This window comes from Eretmochelys imbricata, chromosome 2 (genome assembly GCF_965152235.1).
Source record: "Eretmochelys imbricata isolate rEreImb1 chromosome 2, rEreImb1.hap1, whole genome shotgun sequence".
NCBI lineage: Eukaryota > Metazoa > Chordata > Testudines > Cheloniidae > Eretmochelys > Eretmochelys imbricata.
Window position 1 is genome coordinate 191,045,644 of NC_135573.1, and position 23,550 is coordinate 191,069,193.

The following is a 23,550-nucleotide window of genomic DNA, read 5'->3' on the forward strand; positions in this document are numbered from 1 at the left end:
AGAGTACTAAGGACGGTCTTAGACTTGTTAAGTCATCATGCACCAGCTGAGCTGAATGTAAATGAACATTTTGTGGTTAGGAGTAACATATCCTACACTGAGAGCTGGCAAGGAGCTTTGTGAAGCTCTGGTTTGGATTACACTTCCACTTAAACTTGTAACAGGAACTTTATTGCTTTCCACAGAAGAAGCAGCTGCTTTCACTACCCTCCCCACCCCAGGAATTCCTCCCTGTCCTCCTTGTTGTTGTTCAGGAAAAGCAGAAGCAATTGAAGATTACTGTCAGGAAGCTTGAATCACAGAGGCATCCTTTGAATCTCAAGGATGCTAGAAGGAATGGTTTGTCAGGAAAATCCAAATGATTACCTGAAGGAGAGCTCTGTGTAAGCACCAAAGCTTCTCTCTTTCCCCAACAGAAGTTGGTCAAATAAAAGATATGACCTCACCCACCTTGTCTCTGATTACAGGCAGTTTTATCTACAAGCACCATCAGTAAGACTACGATTTTGTCGCGGAATCCGTGACTTCCAAAGACCTCTGTGACTTCAGCCCCGGCAGCTGGGAACTGCAGGGTCCCGCTGCCTCCTGCAGTGGCACGGAGCTGTGAGGTACTCCTGTCGCATGAGGCAGCGGGCCCCCAAGCTCCGAGCCACCATGGACAGCGGGGGTACCTTGCAACTTCCAGCTGCCGTGGGCCAGGGGGATCCCCGCAGCTCCCTGCCCATGATAGTGGGGCAGGTGGACCCCCACAGCTCCCACCGCTGAGGGGTGGGAAGGGGGACACTGGAATTCTGAGTCCGCTCAGGTGGTGGGGGCCCTGGACCTCCCAATCACCTGGCAGCTGCCTAGCCCCTTCCCATTATATCACAGATATTTTTAGTCAAAGTCAGGGACAGATCACAGGCTTCTGTGAATTTTTCTTTATTGCCCGTGACCTGTCCATGACTTTGACTAAAAATATCCATGACAAAATCTTAGCCTTAACCATCTGCAATGTGCTGGAGGTGACTCTCAGGAGCCCCTTGATAAAAATCCACCACCAAACTCGAGGGAGGATTGGGTTGATTTCCCTGCTTTGGATACTGCTATATCATCCCTGCCAAACATGACTTCTTTTGTGGGAGTCATAAAAAATACTTCTGAAAGAGCAAATGTGTTTCTTTTCGAACGGTCAAGACTACACCAAGTGGCAGGAACTTTCAAAATGGGCCCAATGGGACAGCTAAATCTGTTAGAATTTACAGTAGCCTTGTGGCTGCTCTAAATTATACTGGGGTTGTTTTGGTCCCAGGATCAGAAAAGAGGAGCCACCTCCCTTCTTCCCCCCTTCTCCTCAGCTGCACAGCACAGCGGAGTATTTGGCCCTATAAATGTGTGCCAAGATATAAAAGAAAGGTTCCAGAGGAAGGAAAGGTTTCTCATTGGTTTTATAAAACAAATATGTATAGATTTGTAGTTTGGTGAGATTAACAGGGATGGATGGGTAATTAGGATCTTTAAATGCACGATAAACCATGTTCTTTTTGGCAGTGCTTTTGAGGGCATTTTGTGGCTTCAGTCAAAGAAAAGGAGCTGTTTATAGAGAGGAAAAAGAAATATAGAAAATAATGTATTACATTTTTTTTTCTTTCTTAACTGGTTTCAAAATGCAAAAACCTCATTGCTGCCGCCATTCGCAAAAACATGCCCTTATAATGATTCTGCCTCTATAAATAACACACAGCTGGCTTGGTTGTGGTGTAATTTTACTGTTAATGGTAATCAAGAAAAAATAATAATAACTTGGAATCTGACCACAGAAATGTAGCCTTGAAGTTTCTGATAACATAGCTGGGCTGTTTGTGTTTTTAAATTTTGCATAATTCATCAACTCTTTTACAAATATGATATTAGCAGTGGAATTGACACCCAAATGGAGCTAAATATGAGACCAGGATTGAAAATCTTGCAACAGGGATTCTACATACCCCATTTACTCCAGCACTTAGCAGTTTTCTGTAATTACTGTATTTTGTAGGATGATAATGGGGTGGCTGCTGTTCTTCAGCTAACTTAGACATGAATTTGTTGCTACACTGCAATTTAAGGGGTGCATAAAACATTATGATTTTTTGTGCCTGTCTATCAGTTCAGTTTCTTTCCCATCACAAATAGGAGATGTTATATGAAACATAGGATAGGCTTTGGGTTCTTATACGTAGTCTAAAAGACTTAAGTTTTTTTCATAAATGTGCCATGTTTCATTCTTTTGTTCCAGGTAGAGTTTGACCAAAAAGAAATTAACCATTACCTGAATCTGTGTTAGGTTATCTTTTATATGTGCACTAAACCTGCACTTTTTTTATATGTGCACTAAACCTGTAATACTCCCTTCAAAAAGCAAGATCTATAGGAATCATGTTAGTCAAAGATGATAGATGATGATTTAGCTCATTTGGGAAGGCAACACACTACTTGCTCTAACCAGACAAAAGTGGGTATCTCTTTCTTCAGAGATACTCAGAAACTTCTAAGCCTGCAACCAATGCTTAATTTGTAATGAAAGGTGCCAGGGCTCAAGCAATTAGGTGTTGGGGCCCAAGCAATGTTTTTACATTCATAACTGATGCAGCAAGCCTAAACGTGCCAGGGCTATGAACTCCCAAGCCTAGAGGTGCTGGGGCTCAGCCCTGGCAAGCCATGGCACTAATTAAGCACTGCCTGCAACCATATTACCATCAGATGTGATCTTCTCATGTGTCATATACCAAAAGCAATGTTGGGCCTTGGATGGAAGACTTGGACAATCCAAGTACTTCAGGAAGTGAGGCTGGTAGCATTCTTCTTCGTGATTCAGCACTGAACTAATATCCCCACACAGTGATGAGAGCAATGAGGTGCAGCCTGTTAGGCTCTGATCACTTAGAATCATGAATGATCCCACTGAACTTTTAACAAAAGTAGGAGTGTTAGTTCCAATGTGCTGACAAGATCATTCTGCCTGCCTACAGGTGAATCTCTCAAGTAGTAACATATTGGCATGGAATGATTATTTGTAGCTGGAAGGCTAAGTGTTGATACATTCAGCGTACCTTTCAGATTACTAGGCTATTTGTAGGCAAATATAAGAAAGAGCAACAGGTTGCTGTGTGCAATTAGGGAAAAGTCAGTATGCTAAATAGAGACATTTACTTCAAAGTTTTTTTTTTCTCCCCACTCTTAACAGTAGCCCTTTCAAATAAAACAGCAGCAGTCTTCCTGATGGTTACAGATTTTAAAAAATAATATTTAAAATCTTTTCTGCCTTCAGAGGCAGCAGCATATCTGATCTGAGCTGTTGAGCCAGGCTCTCCACTCTGAAATGGCCTTTCAATGTCATGTTTTTTCTTCACTTCCTCTGAAGTGTCCTTGCAATCCAATATTAATTGCACCATGTTAATACATATATTCCATGCAAAAATTAGTGGCACATTAATACAATGCTACATTGAGAGATAAAGCTTTAAAAGTTAGAAAATTCTAAAGGTTAATGTTAAAAGGTCAAGTTGAATTCTGCCTACTTGTTAACATTGCCTTAAAATATGCCCTCTCTTTAGATCCCCTAATATATTAAAGATCATACAAACTGAAATTTCTTATACAGCTTACATATGTGGGATGTACTGTGCTGTACTACACCAGTTAAGTTTTCCAGCAAGTATTACTTCATTTCTAAGGGCTTGCCTACAAGGCGAGTTACTGCACAGCAAGCTGGGGTGTGAATCTACAGCGCACTAGCTTGCTGTGTAGTTACATCCCTTGTGGGTGCTGATACAGCACAGCAAAAGTCCCAGAGTGTGGCTGAGCACTGCTGCTTTGAAGTAGCAGTTGAACGCTGAGCCGCATTCTGGAACATTCACTGTGCTGTAGCAGGGCCCTCACAGGACCTTACTGCGCGGAAAACTGGTGCACTGTAGTTTCACACCCTGGCTTGCCATGTAGACAAGCCCTAAGTTTAATGTGCAAAACTAACATTTAGTAATAGAACTCTGTCAGTTGCAAAAGTCACTACAGACAAACAGATGCCAGTTCCTGTCAAGATTTTACACTGTGCTGTAGTGAGAATCCCAAGATATTTTCAATAAATGTATCTTGAAGAAGAAACATATTCATAATTTTTATAGGTTGCTTTTTGCAGCAATGCACAAACCCTGACGCATGAAAGCATGAAAGTTCCTTGATTTAGAGCCCATTTTGAGCTTGTTTAAGAATAGAACCCATAACACCAAACAAGCCAAATTTGATGTTTCTAGCTCCAGTCCAAGTTTTAGTTACCTGAGTGCAAAATTTCCAATCGGAATGTATTTCTAATCAGAATTTAAACATATAGCTGAACTTTCTGGACTAAAGCTTTCCAGAATAATTCAGGGTTGGCAGGAGACCAATGCAGCAGGTTCTGCCTGGGTCTGCAGTCAGCCCTAGTGAGGGAGGAACAGTGCTGCTAGAGCGAGAGAGGATGTCATCTGGCTCCATAGTTGTCTCCAGAGCAGAACAGGTTCCTGCTGGTCAGGACAAGGGGCAGAGCTTAGGGGCTCCTCTGGGTTCTGCTTCTACCCTCTGGTATTTCTGTCTGACTGAGGTGAAAGAAATTAGTACTACTTTCCCAATCACCACTCACCAATGCGACCAGAATGAAACATCACTCTCAGTGGATCTTCATATGATTGTCCTTCTCCTGTCTCACTGCTTCGTTAAGCAGTGAAATGATTAGTAATGTTAACAATTAAATTATCATCTTCGGGCATCTGTGTTAACTCTCCAGTTAGGCAGAGCACATCTCTCAATTTCAGGCAATTGTTTCAGGCTTTCTGTTAACTCAGGCAGATATCTTTGCATCAGTTACACTTGGTTCAGATTGTGAAAGTGTTCTCCATAACCATAAGGACAATACATATTTTTTTTCAAATGCAAGCTGAGATACCAGAGAAAGATTTCAGGCTTTAAAAAGAAGTGCCACTTCAAACTCACCCACCATGATTTGTCCCAGTTGAAGCCCTGCTCTACTCTCAGCAGTGGCTGTATTTTTCACATCTCTGCTGCCACTTGGTTGCTCAAAGTAACTATGCTCATATGTGCATGTAATGTTCTTAATTAGAGCTCAATGAATAATGGAGTTTTCAGTTCTCTGGCAATTCTGAAAAATTTGGTGTGTGTGGCAGGGGGAGAAATCATTCAGAGATTAACAGAAATTGAATTTTTTCAAAATTTATGGCAAATCGAAAAGTTTAAAAAAAAAAATTGTTTCGGGCCAAACCAAACTTTTTATTCTCCCCAAACCAAAAAGTTTTGGTTTGATTTTGAGCATTTTTAAACATTTTCAAATTTTTAAAAGATAAAAATGAAGGGAATTTTTAAACGAAAAGTCATTTTGAATTGAAAAATTTCATTTTGAAAAAAAAAACAAACCTTTTGCTGAAACAATTTGGCAGGGTTGATATGAATTCATGAAATGTTTTGGAGTCACCGAATCTGCATTTTTTGCCAAAACATTTCAGTCAAAACATTTGCCCAGCTCTATTCTTAATGTTTATGAACTAATGAAGTTGGTATAGAAAAACTCCCAGATAGCTCTCTGGTTTCATGACCCATCACAACCAGCCCTCCACATGCATAACTGTTTTCAGGATTAGGCCCTAAGCTTGTCCCCAGAAAACTGGGTAGTTTAAGTACAGAAATGTTAAATAAATAAATAAAGAAAATAAACTATTGCACTTTATCACTTTGCCTTTTGTCGTAGCGAGCAGCATCCCCGGAGAACAGCTACAGCTGCCGTCAAGCAGATGTTTGCGTCCCTGTATGGCATGAATCTGAGCAAATATTATTTTGGGATGTAGTACCCCCCCCGACCCCCGTACTTCCCCCACCACACACACACACATTTTATTAAGGATCTTGCTGCTTGATAATAATTGTCACTAATTCACATATACTTTTAATACTATTTGTCATTAACAGGATTATGCACTTGAAGATAATTAATCCACTTTCAGCCACTGCTCTCAAGTTGGAAAAAGGCTAAAAGATCCATGATTATACCTGAATTAATTTAAATTCTATTTAATAGAAATAGTCTGTGTAAGAATAGTGGAGAAATAGACTGAAGACTACTCTTATGCTGCAAAAGACATAGGACCAGATTTTTAAGGGTATTTAGGCATCTAAAAATGAAGATAGGCGCCTGCCTATATATTTAGGCACCTAAATACCACTAAAAATCTGGCCTGTGCTCTCTTCAGAATGAAGTAATTGAATTCATTAATGGGCTGAATAATGTACTTTGTGGGACGTGAATGCCATTTTATTCCTGCTGGCTCAGAGTGCTGTAAAATTATCCCATGCAGCAATCTTGTTAGCTTTCTTCTACTAACTGTTTAAAATCCTTCTGCAATCCTTAGGGGGCCTAGTTTAGTCATTCTTTTGTATTGGAGTGTTCCATATGATCTTTCAAGTTATATTGTTTCCAGTATGGCATGAAACTCAGAGGCTTATGTTATCGGAATACTTTTCACGGTTCTTGACGCTTTGTTTTACATATTGCATCTTTTATATGAATGACTGCATTGATCCTTGAAAAATTAATGAATTAAAACTGCTTTTCCCAAAGACCTAGAGGCGCCACACACTAAATGAATTTCAAACCATTTTATAATATTGATAAACCCTTTCAAACAATATCATTGGGTCCTGTTATGTTATGGTTGTTGGCACTGATTTTTTCCCCCTCAATATGCTGTTCTGACTGGCTGGCTGCTGTCATTGTTTAAAATCAATAGCAAATAGGAAAAAGCCTTAATTCATCTCTAAACATGCTGTGGACTGATCAGTACTATAGGGTTCAAATCCAATCTTGAAGTCTGGAAGTTGCATGTGTTATGGAGAACGTAATCCATAAAGTGGGGCTGGATACAGCAGAAGTGGAGGGAGAGGGTTGACAATAATGTAATGGGGAGAGGTCTACAGAGTGTGAACATGAGTAGGTCAGTTCTTTTAATCTTGTCGTAATGAACCATTGTTCCAAATATGGGTGAAACATCAACAACCCTCAGCATTTTAATTGGGGGGGGGAAGGGCATTGTGTGTGTTAGGGGGCTTATTCCTTCACCCACTTACTTCCCTGGTCCTTCTCGCATGAACAGAGAGCAACAATACCCAAAGTCCAAAGGTGCAAACAATTCGATGTTTATTGGGGTGAACTTCCAGCAAGCATGATTCCAGTTTCCTTCCTTAGTGTCCCCCTTCCCAACTCTGACACCACAGAGCCTTACACCTGTGTCCCTGTTCCCATTCCTGCCCTTAGCCAAACATGATTCCATTTCCCCACCCCCATTCCCTGTTCCCATTTCCCCCCTTAGCAAAACATGATTCCAATTTCCCCACCCCCGTTCCCTGTTCCCATTTCCCCCACACACACCCACCCACCCACTCACTTCCTGACTGACTGCAGACTGTATAGTAAAACTTGAGTTCTGCTTAGCTATACCTTAACCAATCATTTTACTGAAATTTAACTAACCAATCCTAACATATTGTAACATGATTATGTATCCAATTATATCCCACCACCTTAATTAGTTTACACCCAGCAAAATTAATTTTACAGCAGACAGGAACAATCACAGAACCAGACAGAGATTATACAGACAAACAATGGGGAAATGGGGACTACTTGATTTTCATACACATTGTGAGGAGAGTGGTCACTTTGGATAAGCTGTTACCAGCAGGAGAGTGAGTTTGTGTGTGTGGTTTTTGGAGGGGGGTGGGGGGGTGAGAAAACCTGGATTTGTGCTGGAAATGGCCCACCTTGATTATCATACACATTTTAAAGAGAGTGGTCACTTTGGATGGGCTATTACCAGCAGGAGAGTGAGTTTGTGTGGGGGGGGCGGAGGGTGAGAAAACCTGGATTTGTGCTGGAAATGGCCCAACTTGATGATCACTTTAGATAAGCTATTACCAGCAGGAGAGTGGGGTGGGAGGAGATATGGTTTCATGGTCTCTGTGTATATAATGTCTTCTGCAGTTTCCACGGTATGCATCCGATGAAGTGAGCTGTAGCTCACGAAAGCTCATGCTCAAATAAATTGGTTAGTCTCTAAGGTGCCACAAGTACTCCTTTTCTTTTTGCGAATACAGACTAACACGGCTGTTACTCTGAAACAGAAATGAGGATTTCACATTCCCAGCTATTGATAAGTGAGTTCTTGCCAGACAGGATGCTATCAAACTAAGTTTCCTTGTACATCTTCTAGGCACTTCCCTTTCTCTGGAGGATTGTATTCCTAACAGCCCAATAGCACCTTATTTCAATGTGACTAGTTTGGAATGTGAGGATGTGACCGGTCGCTTCCCAGCTTATGGCCGCTTCTGTTGCTAAGCCAAAGATCTTAGCCTAAGCACAGGGCCTCAGACTGTCACAGTAAGAGAAGGACCTTACACCGGCAGACTGTGATTTTGATTCTTTCTTTTATACCTCTATAACGAGCTAAGTGATAAGAATACACCTAAATTCTTAGAGTGTAGGCCTTTACAGACAGGCCTGGATATCTATATCCTAACAGTGTGTGTCTACAATAAAATTAAATGCGGTAAGGGGTGAAATAGTGAAAGGACACCTCTACCCCGATATAATGCTGTGCTCAGGAGCCAAAAAATCTTACCGCGTTAGAGGTGAAACCGCATTACATTGAACTTGCTTTGATCCACTGGAGAGCCCCCCTTACCCCACCCCCCCGAGCACTGCTTTACCGCGTTGTATCAGAATTCGTGTTATATTGGGTCGCGTTATATCGGGGTAGAGGTGTATGCTATTACTTTAACTGCTAAGCAGGACGTGTGTATACACACACACACACACACACACACACACCAGTGTAGACATAGCATAAAGGTGCTTTCTACAGGTATTGCTATTGTTCGTCTAAGAAAGAGATAAGTCAGGGGTCTGGACATTCCACAGCTACTAAATTATTTTCTGTTTTTACTGTGGTTCTCTCATGAGCTTTAGCTGACACACTAGATTACCAGTCTAGCCTTTGAACCTCCAGATACCAGAGTTCATATCCTGGCATATGTCACAAATGAAAATGATCTTGGACATTTATCCCAGTCAATTTTGTGCACATCTTAAAACCACTTCTACCACTACACGGCTTGGCAGCTTGGCATGCTTGGTAATTGCTTGTCAAAAAAGGACCAAAGCTCACGTAGCAGATATTGTAGGTTAATTCTGATGTACAGTGCCAGAGCTTTTTATGGGAAGTTGGCACTATACACAATCATTGCCAATGCCATAGATCTTCACTGTCATAACTTCTATATTCCCCACAGGTTTTTTTTGAAAAAACAAAAACAAAACAAAACAGGCAGAGCAAGCTTTCATACCATTTTAAACTGGAGCTGGGATCAAAGTGCAAAATATGGATCCAGATTTAATCACCTCAAGATCCAGAGTTTTAGTTTGGGCGCATCTCTCTCCTTAACACATTGGGCCAGATTTTGAGCTCAGGTACAGCAATGCAAGCCCAGAGTGTCTTCAAAGGAGTTTTTTCAGTGTAACCGATCTTAGAATTTGGCCTTAATGTTGAAGATCTTGAAATCTGGATGAAGCTACTTTCTAATTTGCATATATTTGAATATGCATAACATCATTATGTGTCTGGTGTTTTTTTCTTTAAATGGAACATTGTTTTTTTTCTACTCTATTTCCAGTTCTCAGTACAATATCAGGGACCTCATGAAAATGTATTTAAAATCTGCTGGGAAAAACAGGGTCCAGTCAGCCCCCCAATATCTGTTTTGTAGAAAGAGAAAATTTTTCACTTTCTGTGCCACTTCTTCACATCGCTGTTGCCGAAACACCTTTTCCCCTAAAGTTTTCAATTGTGAATTGCTGAAGTAGGAGTCAAACCAAAGACGTCTAACAAACAAAAGATTTTTGATAAATGCCTTGCCTTTGGCCATATTGCAAGTTCAACCATCTCTTTGTAACTCTGAACTTAAACAGCTGCTTCCTATGTTCATGTGTTCCAGTTGGCTGAAACTTGCTTGCTTGCAGCCAGAATAGCTAACGTTTTTTATGGTTCTGTTGGGGAAGTAATGTTACATCTATAGATAAGCAATAAATGTGATTCATAATTGATGGCAGCTTCAAAAAAAAAAAAAAGCCATTCCAGCCCCTAACAGCTACTTTTTTAGCATGCAAACAAAAAGGGCAATTTACTGCTTGTAAAAATTGATTTTTTTGTCAATTATTTAAATGACAGCCTGCAAATCTTAATTGTTAATTACTATTTGAGGCGATGATGCAGGCGTAGAGCTGCCAGATGGATCCATTTTACCGGCCACTTGATTAACAACGTGTGGGTGTTCACACACGAATACACATATTTACATATGCAGAGTTTTTGCTGCAGCAAAATGACACTAATAGCTTAGAGAGCTGGTCTCATTAAAATGAGCTAATAATAGGAACGTCAAAATAAATTCCATTCACTGTATTTTGATGCATGTAGCTGCCACACAAGTGAAGACCCCAGAGTTTCAAGCTACTTTGTGTGCAGTGCATCTTGGTACTTTGAACAACTCACAAAGGAGCGAAAGGAAGGCTAGAAGTTGAAATGGGGTGAATAGTTCTGGGCAAAAATGCTGGAATTACTAATGGAGGCTGAGTAAGGATAACTGAGCAACTCCAGGTGAGTAGGTGGAGGGTGATTGTTTTCCATCCAAGTTCTATCATACGTTAGAGATTAATGTAGTACATCTAAAAGACTAAAAAGCATATTGGAAGGAGGAATTATTCTGACTAATAGTATTTTGCTCTCCTGCTTCAGAAGATACTTTCCCTTTCTTCCATTATGCACAGAGCCCATAACTTTATAATACTTTGGACGTCTGTAGTGCTTAACATCTGAGGATCTCTGACAGGTCTTTGAAAAAAGTTAATTAAACTCATAGGAGATCGGTGATTTTTACTTGAACCCATTTGACTGATGGCTAGGCTGAGACGCAGGTGTGTGTTGATTGGATAATCTTTGGAAGAGTCGAGAGTAGAACACAAGAGTCCTAGTGCACTACTTAATTCCTGCCTCCACACAGCAGTCTCATCTGCAGTATTTGTGGCCATTGAACAAAACTCTTACATGCAATGAATTAGTTAAACTATATATATATTTTTTAAAAGAGTTAATGGCATCAGCTTCTTCCTTGGACCCCACTTCTTAAAGTGAAACTAAGCATGCTCTGGCTGCGCCCGTACCAAAGGCTGCTGTTATCACTGTTAAAGCAGTTGTGTTACCTCGGCTATGCCCCACATCACCGGGTCACTGTCCAGCGAATTGCATCAGAAAGAACAGCATTGTCTTTGTGCTAGTTGCCTGTGTGAGATTGAGATATGTGATTCTGCAAAGCAAAACATGGGTGCCATTCTTCAGTCCTCCTTATCCACTGCAGAGACTGCTCAAAGTCCGCTTCCCACTGAGATAATGAAAAACAGGATCAAACTTGTGCAGGTTGCCATTGTACTTTTCAGTATGTTATTCTTTAAGTTAGTATGCTGTGTGCTAATTAAAGCTGTTATGATAATTACTGTAACTAATTTAGCATATTGTTCAAATCCATACAAATTCCCAGAACATCAGCTGAGCAGGCATAAACCACTCCCTTTCCTTTATGGTCTCTTCAGTGGGTAATTGTTGTTTTTCACTTGCTTTGCATAAGAGTGACTTTTGTCTCCATTTCTAGGTTACTGCACTTTAAAGGTCATGGAGTGTGCATCTGGGCCATAATGTCTTAAAAATGTGTTGTACAAAATGGGAAACGATTGTTTTTAACACCAAAACCATGCTCTGTTTTGCATGTTTTGTGCATATTTGATAGTAGGTTGTAAATTCTTTGGGATGGGAACCTTCTCTCTGTCTTGTGTTTGTACGGCACCTAACACAATGGCGTTCTGAACAAATAATGGGGCTCCTAGGAACCACTGCAATGCAAATAATTGATGATAACACTTTCTTTTAATTAGTGTTATCTATACCTGACTACTGTATTTTCCACTCCATGCATCTGATGAAGTGGGTTTTAGCCCACAAAAGCTTGTGCCCAAATAAATGTGTTAGTCTCTAAGGTGCCACAAGTACTCCTCGGTTTTTTTAGTGTATATCTAGTATTTCATAATTTTTTTACATGTTTCTAATGAAAACCATTTGTATAGAATCATATAATGGAAATGACCTAATAAATGAGGTCATTTACTACAGTCTATCACCACATCACTTGCTTATTGTGGGCTAGTGTAGGAATTTTCCCTACAATATATTTTTTCTCATACTTTTAATAGCCTAGTTTAAATGTCTCAAGGTTATGGAAATCGACTGGCTGTTGTAACGGAAAACATACAATTCATCATTATGCCTGGAATAATGTTTACGTGATGTACATTAGTCACCCACTAGAAGTGTCGGTGTGCTGTATAGAGCTCCAGACAAAGTGTGGTCCCCTGTGGAGACGAAGCTGGAACTCAGGCTGTGATGCAGCCTGTTTATGTCTGAATTTAAAGTTGTTGGTTTTTAAAGAATGTGTAAAACAGACTGTGATGCCTCGTAGAAAAAGACTCAATGTTGTTGTAATTTTTGGTAGCTTAGTTGCGTTGAATTATTTTTCCTGTGTGGCCCCCTCAAGGATTGAAAATACTCCCTGGCAGTCTTAAGCTTCCATCTTGTTACTTAAACCCTTTTAAAAAGCCTACTTCTGCCCTGATGCCTCCCATCTGTCATTAGTTAAGCAAACGATGAGCTGCAGCTTCTGCTTTTCTGCTCAACTATGTTAATTCTACCCTATCCACCCACCCTTCCCCATCCCCTTTGTCCTCCGGTTGCATCCTGCCTGTCATGTCATGACTGTAAGCTCCCTGGGGCAGGGACTGTCGCTTTTGTTACCTATCTGTACAGTGCCTTGCCCAATGGGACTCTGATCCTTGATTAGGGTTCCCAGGTGCAAATATAAATAATTGCAATAACAAAAATCAAATCACAATCCATGTATTTACTACAGTTTCTAATTTTTTCCCTTTGTTTTGGTGTTGGCACAGATAGTTTCACAGAGGAAGCTCTCCAAATCCTTACTGAAACATGGGAACACAGCAGGGAAATCATCCATAACGGTAAGCCAGACTTAAATATATTTTCCCCATGCTTAAAGATATCTAATGTGACTACTTCTCCATAAAAGTTTCCTACTGAGTTGTTAGCATGATCCCAAACTGAAAAAATGTTTTAATCGTTCGATTTATTTGAATGTTTCTGAGGAAATAGCTGTAATCTACAAATGGCAAGAAAGTAATTTTTGTTTTTTTCAAGTGTCATCAAGTGCATTATTCAGATAAAGGTACAGAGCAAGAAAGCTTTACTATTTGATTGTTTCTAATCCATGCTTTACAGTCTTAAAAAATGTACTTAGGCCTGCTTTTTCTAACACTTATACATGTGCTTAGTTTTATACATCTGAGTAGCCCCATTGACTTCATTGTGCTGTGGGGTGAGTGTAGAGAAGCAACACCCCCAGGGGCAGGACCCAACTTCTGCTAGGGCCTCCCACCCCCTCCAGGGGCAGGACACAACTTTTCTTCGCCCCCAACCTATTTACTTGGTCATGATAGGCCATCAACATTTACAAATGGGTCCTGAGCCCAAAAAGGGTGAGACCACTGATGTAATGGGACTTAGTGTGAACGAGAATCAGGTCCATAATCCTCTTATGTGTTAACGCAGCTCCTAGGACATGGGAGTTCTGATACTTGTTGGGAACTCCATGTGCTGCTGTACTATGGATATTTAATAATATTTAAAATAATGAGACCTGAGACTAGCGAGGTGACGATTTGGACTACAACAGTGCAACTCCTGGTTTGAGAATCAATGTTGCCTGGTTGCTATAGCAAGTAATTGGAATCAGGATTTTCAAGATGAATTCCTCTCTCTGCCATTGTCTAGCTGACTGACCTTGGACAAGTCAGTTAACCTCTCAATTCCTCAGTGTACTGGTAGAATACTTCCCTCTTCACATGCCTCATGTGAGGCTTAGCTGATTGACATTTCTGCTGCCGTTGGAGATCCTCAGAAAGGTGCTGCATAAGTGCAAAGCAATAGTAATATTTAAGAGTTCCCTTCAGAAACCTAGAATGACAACAAAATAAATAAGAAGGTTCATATTCTTAGCCTTTCTGCAGATAGTTTTGCTAACTACTTCTCTAACTGGGTATTGAAAATATTAACACAATTTTACTGTCAATAACATGGGCTAAGGCTTACATGTCCTGGCTCCTACTCAATGGTACTGTAAAGCAGATGGACTTTACTCAAATTAGAACAGTTGAACTCAAACAGAAATAATTGTTTGAAAACCTGGATGTCTCAACATGGTAAATCAAAGTGAAATATTTTTAATTCATTTTGGTCCCAGGATACATATGGAGCATCTGTGAAATAGGGAATTTACTAATGTTAATGTTGCAACTTGGTTTTAATGCACAACTCCTACTGAGTTACTTATTCTTCAGTGAATTGGAAAGGCTCATGTCCCAGATAGGTGTGCTATTATCTTTAGTATGGTGCTACCTTTAGAATTGTCTAATCAATATATTATTATTACATAATAATAAAATAATACAGCAGTGCTTTTTCAACCACTCAAAGAGAGGTCTGTCAGTGCTCATAAATAGGGATTTGTAACTCAATTATAAAATATTGCTGAAGCTTAACATTTGGTGTACAAATCCTTATGTCCTAATGGTGATGTGTCCTACCTACATGATCCTTCCAGCCAGTAGTCTACCTGGAACAGAAATATCATCTAATGCATTATGGGGCAAATTTTCAGCAACTCAGCTCTCACTTACACATATAAAATGAATGTGTGTGTGTGCATGTGTGATTGTATTTTCATGTGTAATTAGGGGTTTGTGCACACACATCCCTGCTTGTGAATTTTTTGTGTGACCAAATACCAGTTTTATATGACATACATTTTGTAGGCTAAAGTCAGCCTCCAGTTTTGTTCTGTTTTTTTTTTTATTATTATTTGTCCCCAAAAGTCCCAGCAGATGCTGCTGAAACAGTTTGAGGCTTCAAGCAGCACTGTTGACTCCTGAGAATTGTACAGTAGAATAGTAGAAGCATCATGTTGTAGTACATTGATTATCACTCTGACCCAGGCAGTACCTAGCCGGTTTGAAGGATGTCATCGGTCACCCTACTAGTCCTCCAAGGTTTTGGAGTCTTATGGTTTGATACTGGGTGGGATACAGATACGGCTGCTGAATGTGTGGGCTACGGGCATGAATCTCTGTTTTGTGTTCTCTTTTGGGGAATGTCTTGTGGGAGCATTTTTGTGGGCAGAAAATTATTTTTCAATTGGAAAAAAAACTGAAATGTCATTTTGCTTTTGGTGGCATTTTCAGGTACAATGCCCTAGCTCTATTTAAGGCCTGCTCTACATTTAAAAGTTTTACCAGCATACCTATGTCAGGCGTGTAAGTTTTTTCTGACATAACAATGCCAATAAAAGCCCAAGGCCATATTTACACTACAGACTTCTGCTGGCATGGCTGTGTCAGCCAGGGGTGTGATTTACCAGTGTAGCTTATTTCAGGGGGGCTGGAATGAATTATACCAGTGAAAGCGCAGTTTTGCCCATATAAGCTACTAGAGTATACCAGTATAGATGCAGTTGCATCGGAGTAACTCTGCTTATACTGCCATACCTTATGTCAGCCAGGAGAACTGGCATAAGCTATACCAGACTAGGCTTACATTACAAAGTTTTGCTGCCCATAGCGACATTGGTTAGGAATGTGAAAATATCACACACTTCTAGCTGATGTAGATATGGGTCAAACCTCTCCTCCTCACCCCTCTCCCACCCCACCCATTTGCAGAAGCAGCTTATACTAGCCAAAAGAGTCATTTTGCCAATAGAGCTTATGCTGTTTGGAGAGATGATTTAACTAAACTGGTTTAAGCTGCATCTCCAATACGGGTTTTGCTGGTATAGCTATACCAGCAAAGCCTTCATAGTATAGATTATCCCCCAGTGTAAGTGTCTTTATGCTGATATAGCTGCATCTCCACTATCGGGCTATACTATACTATACTATACTAGAAAACCCTCCTACTGCAGACAAGGCCTGAATTTCATGGTAATTAATTACAGGTAATTTCATTCCTTGTCTTTCTATTTATCATGGCAGGTTGCATAGAACTATCTTGAAAATTAACAACCTGTTTTATAAACATCTGCCACTCAGTTAGAGGCAAAATACTTTGCCAGAGGAAAGTGTACTGTTTCGACCTATTTTGATATCTCTGCTAGCTAGGCGTCTGGTTTCCTGGAAGATGACTGTCAGTTTCCAGCTGATAGGATCTATAGTCCACATGCTGGTATATGCATGCTGAATGCATCCGATGAAGTGAGCTGTAGCTCACGAAAGCTTATGCTCAAATAAATTTGTTAGTCTCTAAGGTCCCACAAGTACTCCTTTTCTTTATGCTGGTAAATGGCATCTTTCCTAATTTTATTTTCTTTCATTATACATGCAAAACTCAAATGTAGCTTCTCATTTAGGTGATTGCTGAAGAATTATCTGGCAACGATGACTATGTTGAACTTTCATTCAGTGCACGGAAATTAGACGACAAGGTAAGCTGTTTGATATTAACCTTATTGAAAGATATAAGAATGCCTGCAAATATGATTTAATAAGATTTTCCCCCACAGCTATTTTTGTTGCTTCACGTTATTAAACACATCAGAGATTTCAGATCAATGCTCCCAATGAGGCTTTCCTCAAGTTGCAAAGTAATTAAAAAAACCTCAAGGGAATGTAATTAAAACCAAGACAATTTAATTATGCTGAGACCTCATTTATTTAAAATGCAACAGATCAGAAGTGCTAAGATAAGTGAGCTTTTTACAAGGAATCAAGATCTAATACTCAAAGTAGGCATTTTAACATAATGTTTGAATGCTCTACATCATCTTGGACAATATATATATATATATTTTATTCAGCAAAATGTATCTGAAATGTGAGAGAAAGATTCCTTCTTATGTGTTTGTCAAAGCCGTCTCCAGTTCAATCAGGGATCTGTGCATAGACTAAAACCTACCTCTTCACTCATCTTTATCTCTCTTTGTTGCCCATTGTTATTAATTATACTTTACCTCGCTATGGCACCTTTATGGCACCCCAATAACTTTGCCTATAAGTCACAACCTTGAATATCCAAATGTAATAGGAGGCATTTAATTATTTAAGGTAGAAGAGGAAACGTCATTGTAATTAATGGATGTCATGGGGCCATGACCCTGTTTTGGATAACAGGGAATTTCAGATAATTGAAGATCAGATAATCACTCTTGTACTGAATCCCTATAACCACCATTAGAATGCAGATCCTTCTTGGCTATTACGCTGTTCCTAATTAGTAATGTATGTTAATACCACACAGTAGTTTGGGACTCAAAGAGCCTGATCCTGAAAATGCTTATGTGCACATGTAAGTTTGTGCATGTGAGTGGCTCAATTATATCAACAGGGGTAGAGTTATGTATGTGCACAGTGTTTGGAGGCTCAGACCATAAGTGAGGAATAATAGCATATTAACTGAAAATGTAGGTAGACAGAATATCATCAACAGTGCTGGAATTTGATTAGGACTCAAGGGTTAATAGCATCCCTGTATTTAGCATCTTTAATGACCATAAATGATGATTCTTATCTGGAAGATGAATTATCCTCTCACTGGGAGTTGCTGGATCCTCAATGAAAATCAGATCATTTATTTACGTGCCAAAATGTGGATTTAAGAAACTAATGTTAGTCACTGCTTTTTAAAATCATTGTTACAACATTCACTTCAGCTGTCATTCATGCTGTTATGTCCACAAAAGAAAAAGGAAAGGTACAGCATAGCAGGTGTTTCAACTGTCCATTTCCTTCCCATGAGCGTACCACATAATCTGCTGAAAATAGCATTGAGAGGGTTGTGATTGTGGCTGTTATGAGTCCAGTTAAAAGGATTAATGCAAGCTATGCTTCAGCACTTGAGCTATAGTCACTTCACGGTAGTTTTAGAGAGTCTTTTAAGCACAGGCTATCTGTTTATGGAGCATATCTAAATTAGCAAAAGGCTTGTCTTCACTACCAGGGTAAGTCGACCTAAGTAACATTACTCTACCTATGTGAATAACGTAGCTGGAGTCGAAATAGCTTAGGTCGATTTACCCCGGTGTCTTCATTGCACTTTATCGATGGGAGACACTCTCCAGTCCACTTACCTTACTCTTCTCGGAGAGGTGGAGTACTGGGGTCGAGCGGAGAGCACTCTGCCATCGATTTAGCGGGTCTTCACTGGACTCACCGCTTGCAGCAGTTTTGATCCCCCGGTAGTGAAGACAAGCCCAAAGGGTCCTTATGTGGCACCTGCTCTTTTTGTTATCTTGTGTTTGATCTGATGGATCAGTGAAGTAATAACTTTTTAATTAATAAAATTTCCTTGTGGACTGAATGGTCTAATCAAGGCTATCATTAAGTTATTTTAGCATATATTACTGTATTCATAGGGCAGGGATTTTGTTATTTAAAAGTCAAATAGTTTTAGAAAATGTTACTTGCTGGTTTGTTTGGCGGGACGTCATTTAATTTGAACCATCTTTAGGAGGTGCAGGCTTTATATGACCGAGATGACTTAGTCAATATTCTGTAATGGCACCTTCCTAGCCATAGCAAACTGTTATGTAATATGCAACTATAGATATGCTTGATCTGATAATTCATGAAGGTTCATCCCATTAAGGTTCAGTTAGAGGCCTCTAAACTAACAGATCACTGACCAGATGGACTGATGTCACCTATAGAATACAGTACTTGTATGTACATTGTCAAGCCGTGTTTTAGAGCAAGATCATCTCTTCTCCTCCAGTCATGGGGATGGAGTTTTCCCCTCATGAAAAATGTTTGGAACCTACCTGAGAAACCTTGTGGAGCCCCTAGAATCCACAAGAGACCAGTGCTATCCACACAGAAGCCCTGTCCCTCCACACAGCTATGGCCACAGGCAGCTTCCCCATCTCTCAACAAAAGAAGTCTCCTGTGGAAATAATAACACTGTCCCAAGCTTCATTACTTATTCACGCTAAGCTTTATGGGGCTTGGAAGGGGATGATATATGTGTCCCAACCACAGCCCTGCTTCAGCCCACTCACTCCTCATCTGACCTGTCCAGTCCCCACTCCCTTCTCCCGCGTGGCGCATCCTCAGCTGGGTGTGAGGGTAGGTGGAAAAATAGTGCCATGGAGGTGGCTGAGCCCCTCTTTGGCATGAGAGAGGCAAAGCTCCACAGGTGAAGGGCTTCCTTCTTCAAGGGGACAATCCAGGACTCAGAGACGTATTACTGGCCTACAATATCCCATTCAAAATCAGACTGATGTGTTGGCTCAGAGATCCAGGTTCTGCTTGCTGGTAATAAGCCCACAACTACAAATATGTGTGATGCAGCTGATGAAGATAAAACTCAACAAATAATACAGTGGCCTCATTTTGCAAGCGTGATGGGAACCCATGCATTCTGCAAGAGCCCTAAATAGTAAGGAACCACCAGACCATTCATAGAGCTATTCGCAAGATGGTGGTGCTGGTCCAGATGGGAAAACACCACCGCTAGTTTGGCTATTGCTCATTCGTGTTATGAGTATTTACTGCCCTTTTTAAAATGCCAAGTGTTGTTTTTCAAAAAAGAAATCTACCTACTTTATAATAGAAATATGGGTTTGGCAGACAAAAAGGGTCTGTTGCTAGTTTAATCGCTGGTGAAGATTTTTTCATAAAGCTTCAGTGGCGATTGAGGATAATAGAATAAGTGAAACAAACTGTCAGTTTCTCTTCAGGGGAAAGGCTGTAGCATCTCAGGCAAAACTATAAAAAACCCACAGCTATCAAAGCTTGCCATAATTGAGCACTCAGGCAGACAAACTATCGTTTTCCCATTCTGGGGAAATTAACTTGAGAAAAAAGAGTCTCAAACTGTGATGTGTATGAAATAAAAGACCATTTCACTTTTAGTTTTATGCTGTTCAAGGATATTTTTAGCACTGCAGTTTGTTAGCAATGCAGTTATAAACCTAATTTTCCAAAAGTGGCCAGTGATTTTTGCTATTTTGGTGCTCAATTTAAGACCCCGCAAAGGTGCCTGATTTTTCAGAAAGCATTCAGCACCCACAATCTAAAGATTAAGCTACCTGAAGACATTTCAAGTTGGGTACCCAAAATTTGAATGAACAAAATTCACTCGTTGCTTTTGAAACTGTAAGTCGCGTGCTTGTGTTAAAATTATGTAACTTCTTTTTGTATTGAAAGAACATTGTGCGTTATATCACTGGCACACGTTTAATGAATCATTTAACATTATTAAAACACTTAGACATTAAACCTTTATTGCACGATACATCTTCCAGAAAGAGTACTGCTCTAATATTATTGTGAAATAAAATAAAGCTTAACATGCTGAGAAACATGCTGTAACAGCTGAAATGGTTTGAAAACATTAATAACTATGAAACAAAATTTGATAACACTCTTAGCAGATAAGTGTTTCTTTAGCATAGACTTTTTCTCAGTTGTTACTAAGGAACTTTAATGTTAAGTGATGTTTACTGCATAGGTTCAGAAAGAATTGGATTTTTCTTATGTATTTAAGGAGACACCATAAGCTAAAATTCATAAATTAAAAATCCTTCCTTTCCTAGATTATGAAAACAGCATAGATTTAAAAATAATGTATTTAGGGCACTCCACTAAAGCCAGTTCTTTAGTGTTTTCATGAAACTGAACTAGAGTGACACTGTGTTGATTCTCTTTATTTGTTTGAGTCTATTTCCAGTTTTCTTTTTCTCTTGTACTCACAAAATGTTGTTGTTCTGTTTGAATTTTCAGTACTGTAGAGGAATTTTCGAGGGTAGGGGTGGATGGTTTGCTTTGAAATTACTGTTATCAAAGATCCATAAATGCTTTTGTGTTCATATTAGGTTTGTTAAAACTTTTTAAAAACCTGCATTGTGACTGCTTAATCCTGCAGACTCTTACCACCATTTACTGTATGTTTATGATTACTCCCATTAACTACAGTGAGATTACTCAGGTGCATAAGGTTACTCACATGCCTACATTTTTGCAGGATCAGGGCCTACACTGAGTTTGTGCATTTCAAATAATAGGCCACATCCTTGCCCATGCTCCAGCTGCTTTCTGCTGCATTTGGAAAGGTGGTTAACCATCTACCTAGGGATTCCTTGCTACAGGGGGCCGGTAGGAGGTTGTGGTTGAGAGAAAAGGCGCCATGGTCAGAACGTTGCTGTGCTCCAACTGTTGGCAGCTTTAGTAGCAGCCTCTCGGGGCTATAGACAGCAGCACAGTTTAGAGCAGCTCAAACGATGCTCAGTGCTTCATCAGGAACAGGATCCAGCATGGGGGTCCAGTAAACACTTGCAGCCCTCTCCTACAATCAGCTGCATGCAGTGCATAATAGCAGAGCTGAGACACTCAGGCGAAGTGCCCAAAAAGGATTATTTGTAATGATGAGATATTTTGGATTTGCCCATAGTTAGGGCATCTAGCAGCTTCCCTTTTCCCCTGTTCTGTTTATTGTTTAAACACTAGGTCATGTCTTTAATACTTAGGAGGACTCTTTTCCCTAAGAATACATCACCAAGCCTCCAGTGTAGCTTGCCTCTGCTAATGTTTGTTGACAATATAATTATATCCCAGCCATTGAAATTCTGTTTGGGTTATCTAAATAGGACTAAATTCATCCATGGTGTAACTCCTTTGAAATCTGGTCCAGCTTGACAAATATAATAAAACTGATGATAAATGACCAAACTCATATTTAGGACAGAAATAAATCCGCTAGATAGGCTGCACTTAGCAGGAATCAGGTTGGGTACAGATGGGGCAGTTATCATTAAAAGAAAAAGCAGGCCACTATATTACTGTAAACAATGCCTATCGCCATGATTGAATAGCCAAACTGAGACCAGCGGAACCATTGTGTAAGTCCTGGTGGGACGAGTAAGGATAAAAGATAGTTCTGGGATACCTAATGGTCTCACTGAAACAGAATTATCATTTCTTTTTCGTTAGCAGGGAAGCAGAGGGGTGCTGTGGGTACACTCTAATGGGTCTCAAGAGTAAAGTGCTCTGAATTTTATTCTAGGATTTTTTCAGCAAATCTGATCCATTTCTGGAGATTTTCCGGATGAATGATGACGCCACCCAGCAGCTCGTCCACAGGACTGAGGTGAGTAATGGGCTGGTTTTATTCTCCAAGGGCACTGCTGCTCTGTAGCAAGGAATAGTTTTTTCTCAATAGTTTTATTTCAAAGGATACTCCCAAGCAGCCACACTGACTTGCTGAGGTTCTACTTACTCCTTTCCCTCCAGTTTCGCACGAGGATAACTATTGGCTTCAGTACAGCTAGTCCTGCTGGGAATGAGAAGAGAATGTTCTTGGAACCTAATATGCATGCTTAATTTAATTTACAGCATATAATTGTGTTTGATGGGGTGACACTTTCTCGGGGCACCCAGAACTATAAGTCAGTCGTTCTCAATCAGTGGTCCAGGGTACTGCAAGCAGGATTCAGGGGGTCTGTCAAACAGGCCAGCGTCAGACTCGCTGGGGCCTAGGGCAGAAAGCCAAAGCCCCACAGCACGGGGCTGACGCCTGGGTCCCTGAGCCCCACCACCTTGGGCTGAAGCCGAAGCCTGAGCAATGAAGCTTTGTTGGGGCCCCTGTGGCGTGGGGCCCCAGGCAATTGCCCTGCTTGTTACCCCGTAACACCAGCCGTGGCTTTTATATGCAGAAAACACGTTGCTGTGGCACAGGTGGGCTGTGGAGTTTTTAGAGCATGTTGGGGGGGCAGGCTCAGAAAAAAAAAAGTTGAGAACCCCTACTCTAGGTGACCTTGTTACCCCTGTGCCTTAGCAAAAGAGAGACTTGCGGGTGCCAAATAGGGTGACACCTCCTGTCACCCTAGTCTGTTAGCCACTCTAGGCAGACTTCTCAGGATTCTGCCAGCCTTTACTTTGCCTTGCAGGTAACACTTGCCATAGACACTTACTCCGTGGGTGCTCCAGGGCTGTTTTTCTTTACTTTGACTGGTTCTCCAGATGGACCACTCTGCCTGTGTATACCCAACTTTCTATTTTTTCATGATTTCACATATGTGGCTCTTGCCCTTTTTTTGTGTCTTTGGGCTTGATCCCACTGTCCGAGCTCCAAGACTGTGTTCGGTGGGAATTTTACCAACGTAAGAACAAAAGGGTCGGATCCTTCATGGATTCCAAAGTGGAGAATCAAAATTCTGTGAAAAATTAGTCACTGAATCAGATTTTGACTTCAGGCACATATGCCTGACTCCTATTGCAGTCTGTGGGAGCCATAGGTAAGAATCTGAATCCAGAATTCAGACCATATCATT

General features: G+C 40.4%; 1 protein-coding gene across 1 annotated transcript in view; it reads left to right on the top strand.

Moving 5' to 3' along the window:
• CPNE4 (copine 4) overlaps window positions 1–23,550 on the top strand; it is a 257,514-nt gene that overhangs the window by 122,063 nt on the left and 111,901 nt on the right. The window contains exons 3-5 of the mRNA XM_077809293.1: window positions 13,106–13,177; window positions 16,636–16,710; window positions 22,284–22,367. Coding sequence (XP_077665419.1) covers window positions 13,106–13,177; window positions 16,636–16,710; window positions 22,284–22,367 — 231 coding nt within the window. The remainder of the gene's footprint in view (window positions 1–13,105; window positions 13,178–16,635; window positions 16,711–22,283; window positions 22,368–23,550) is intronic.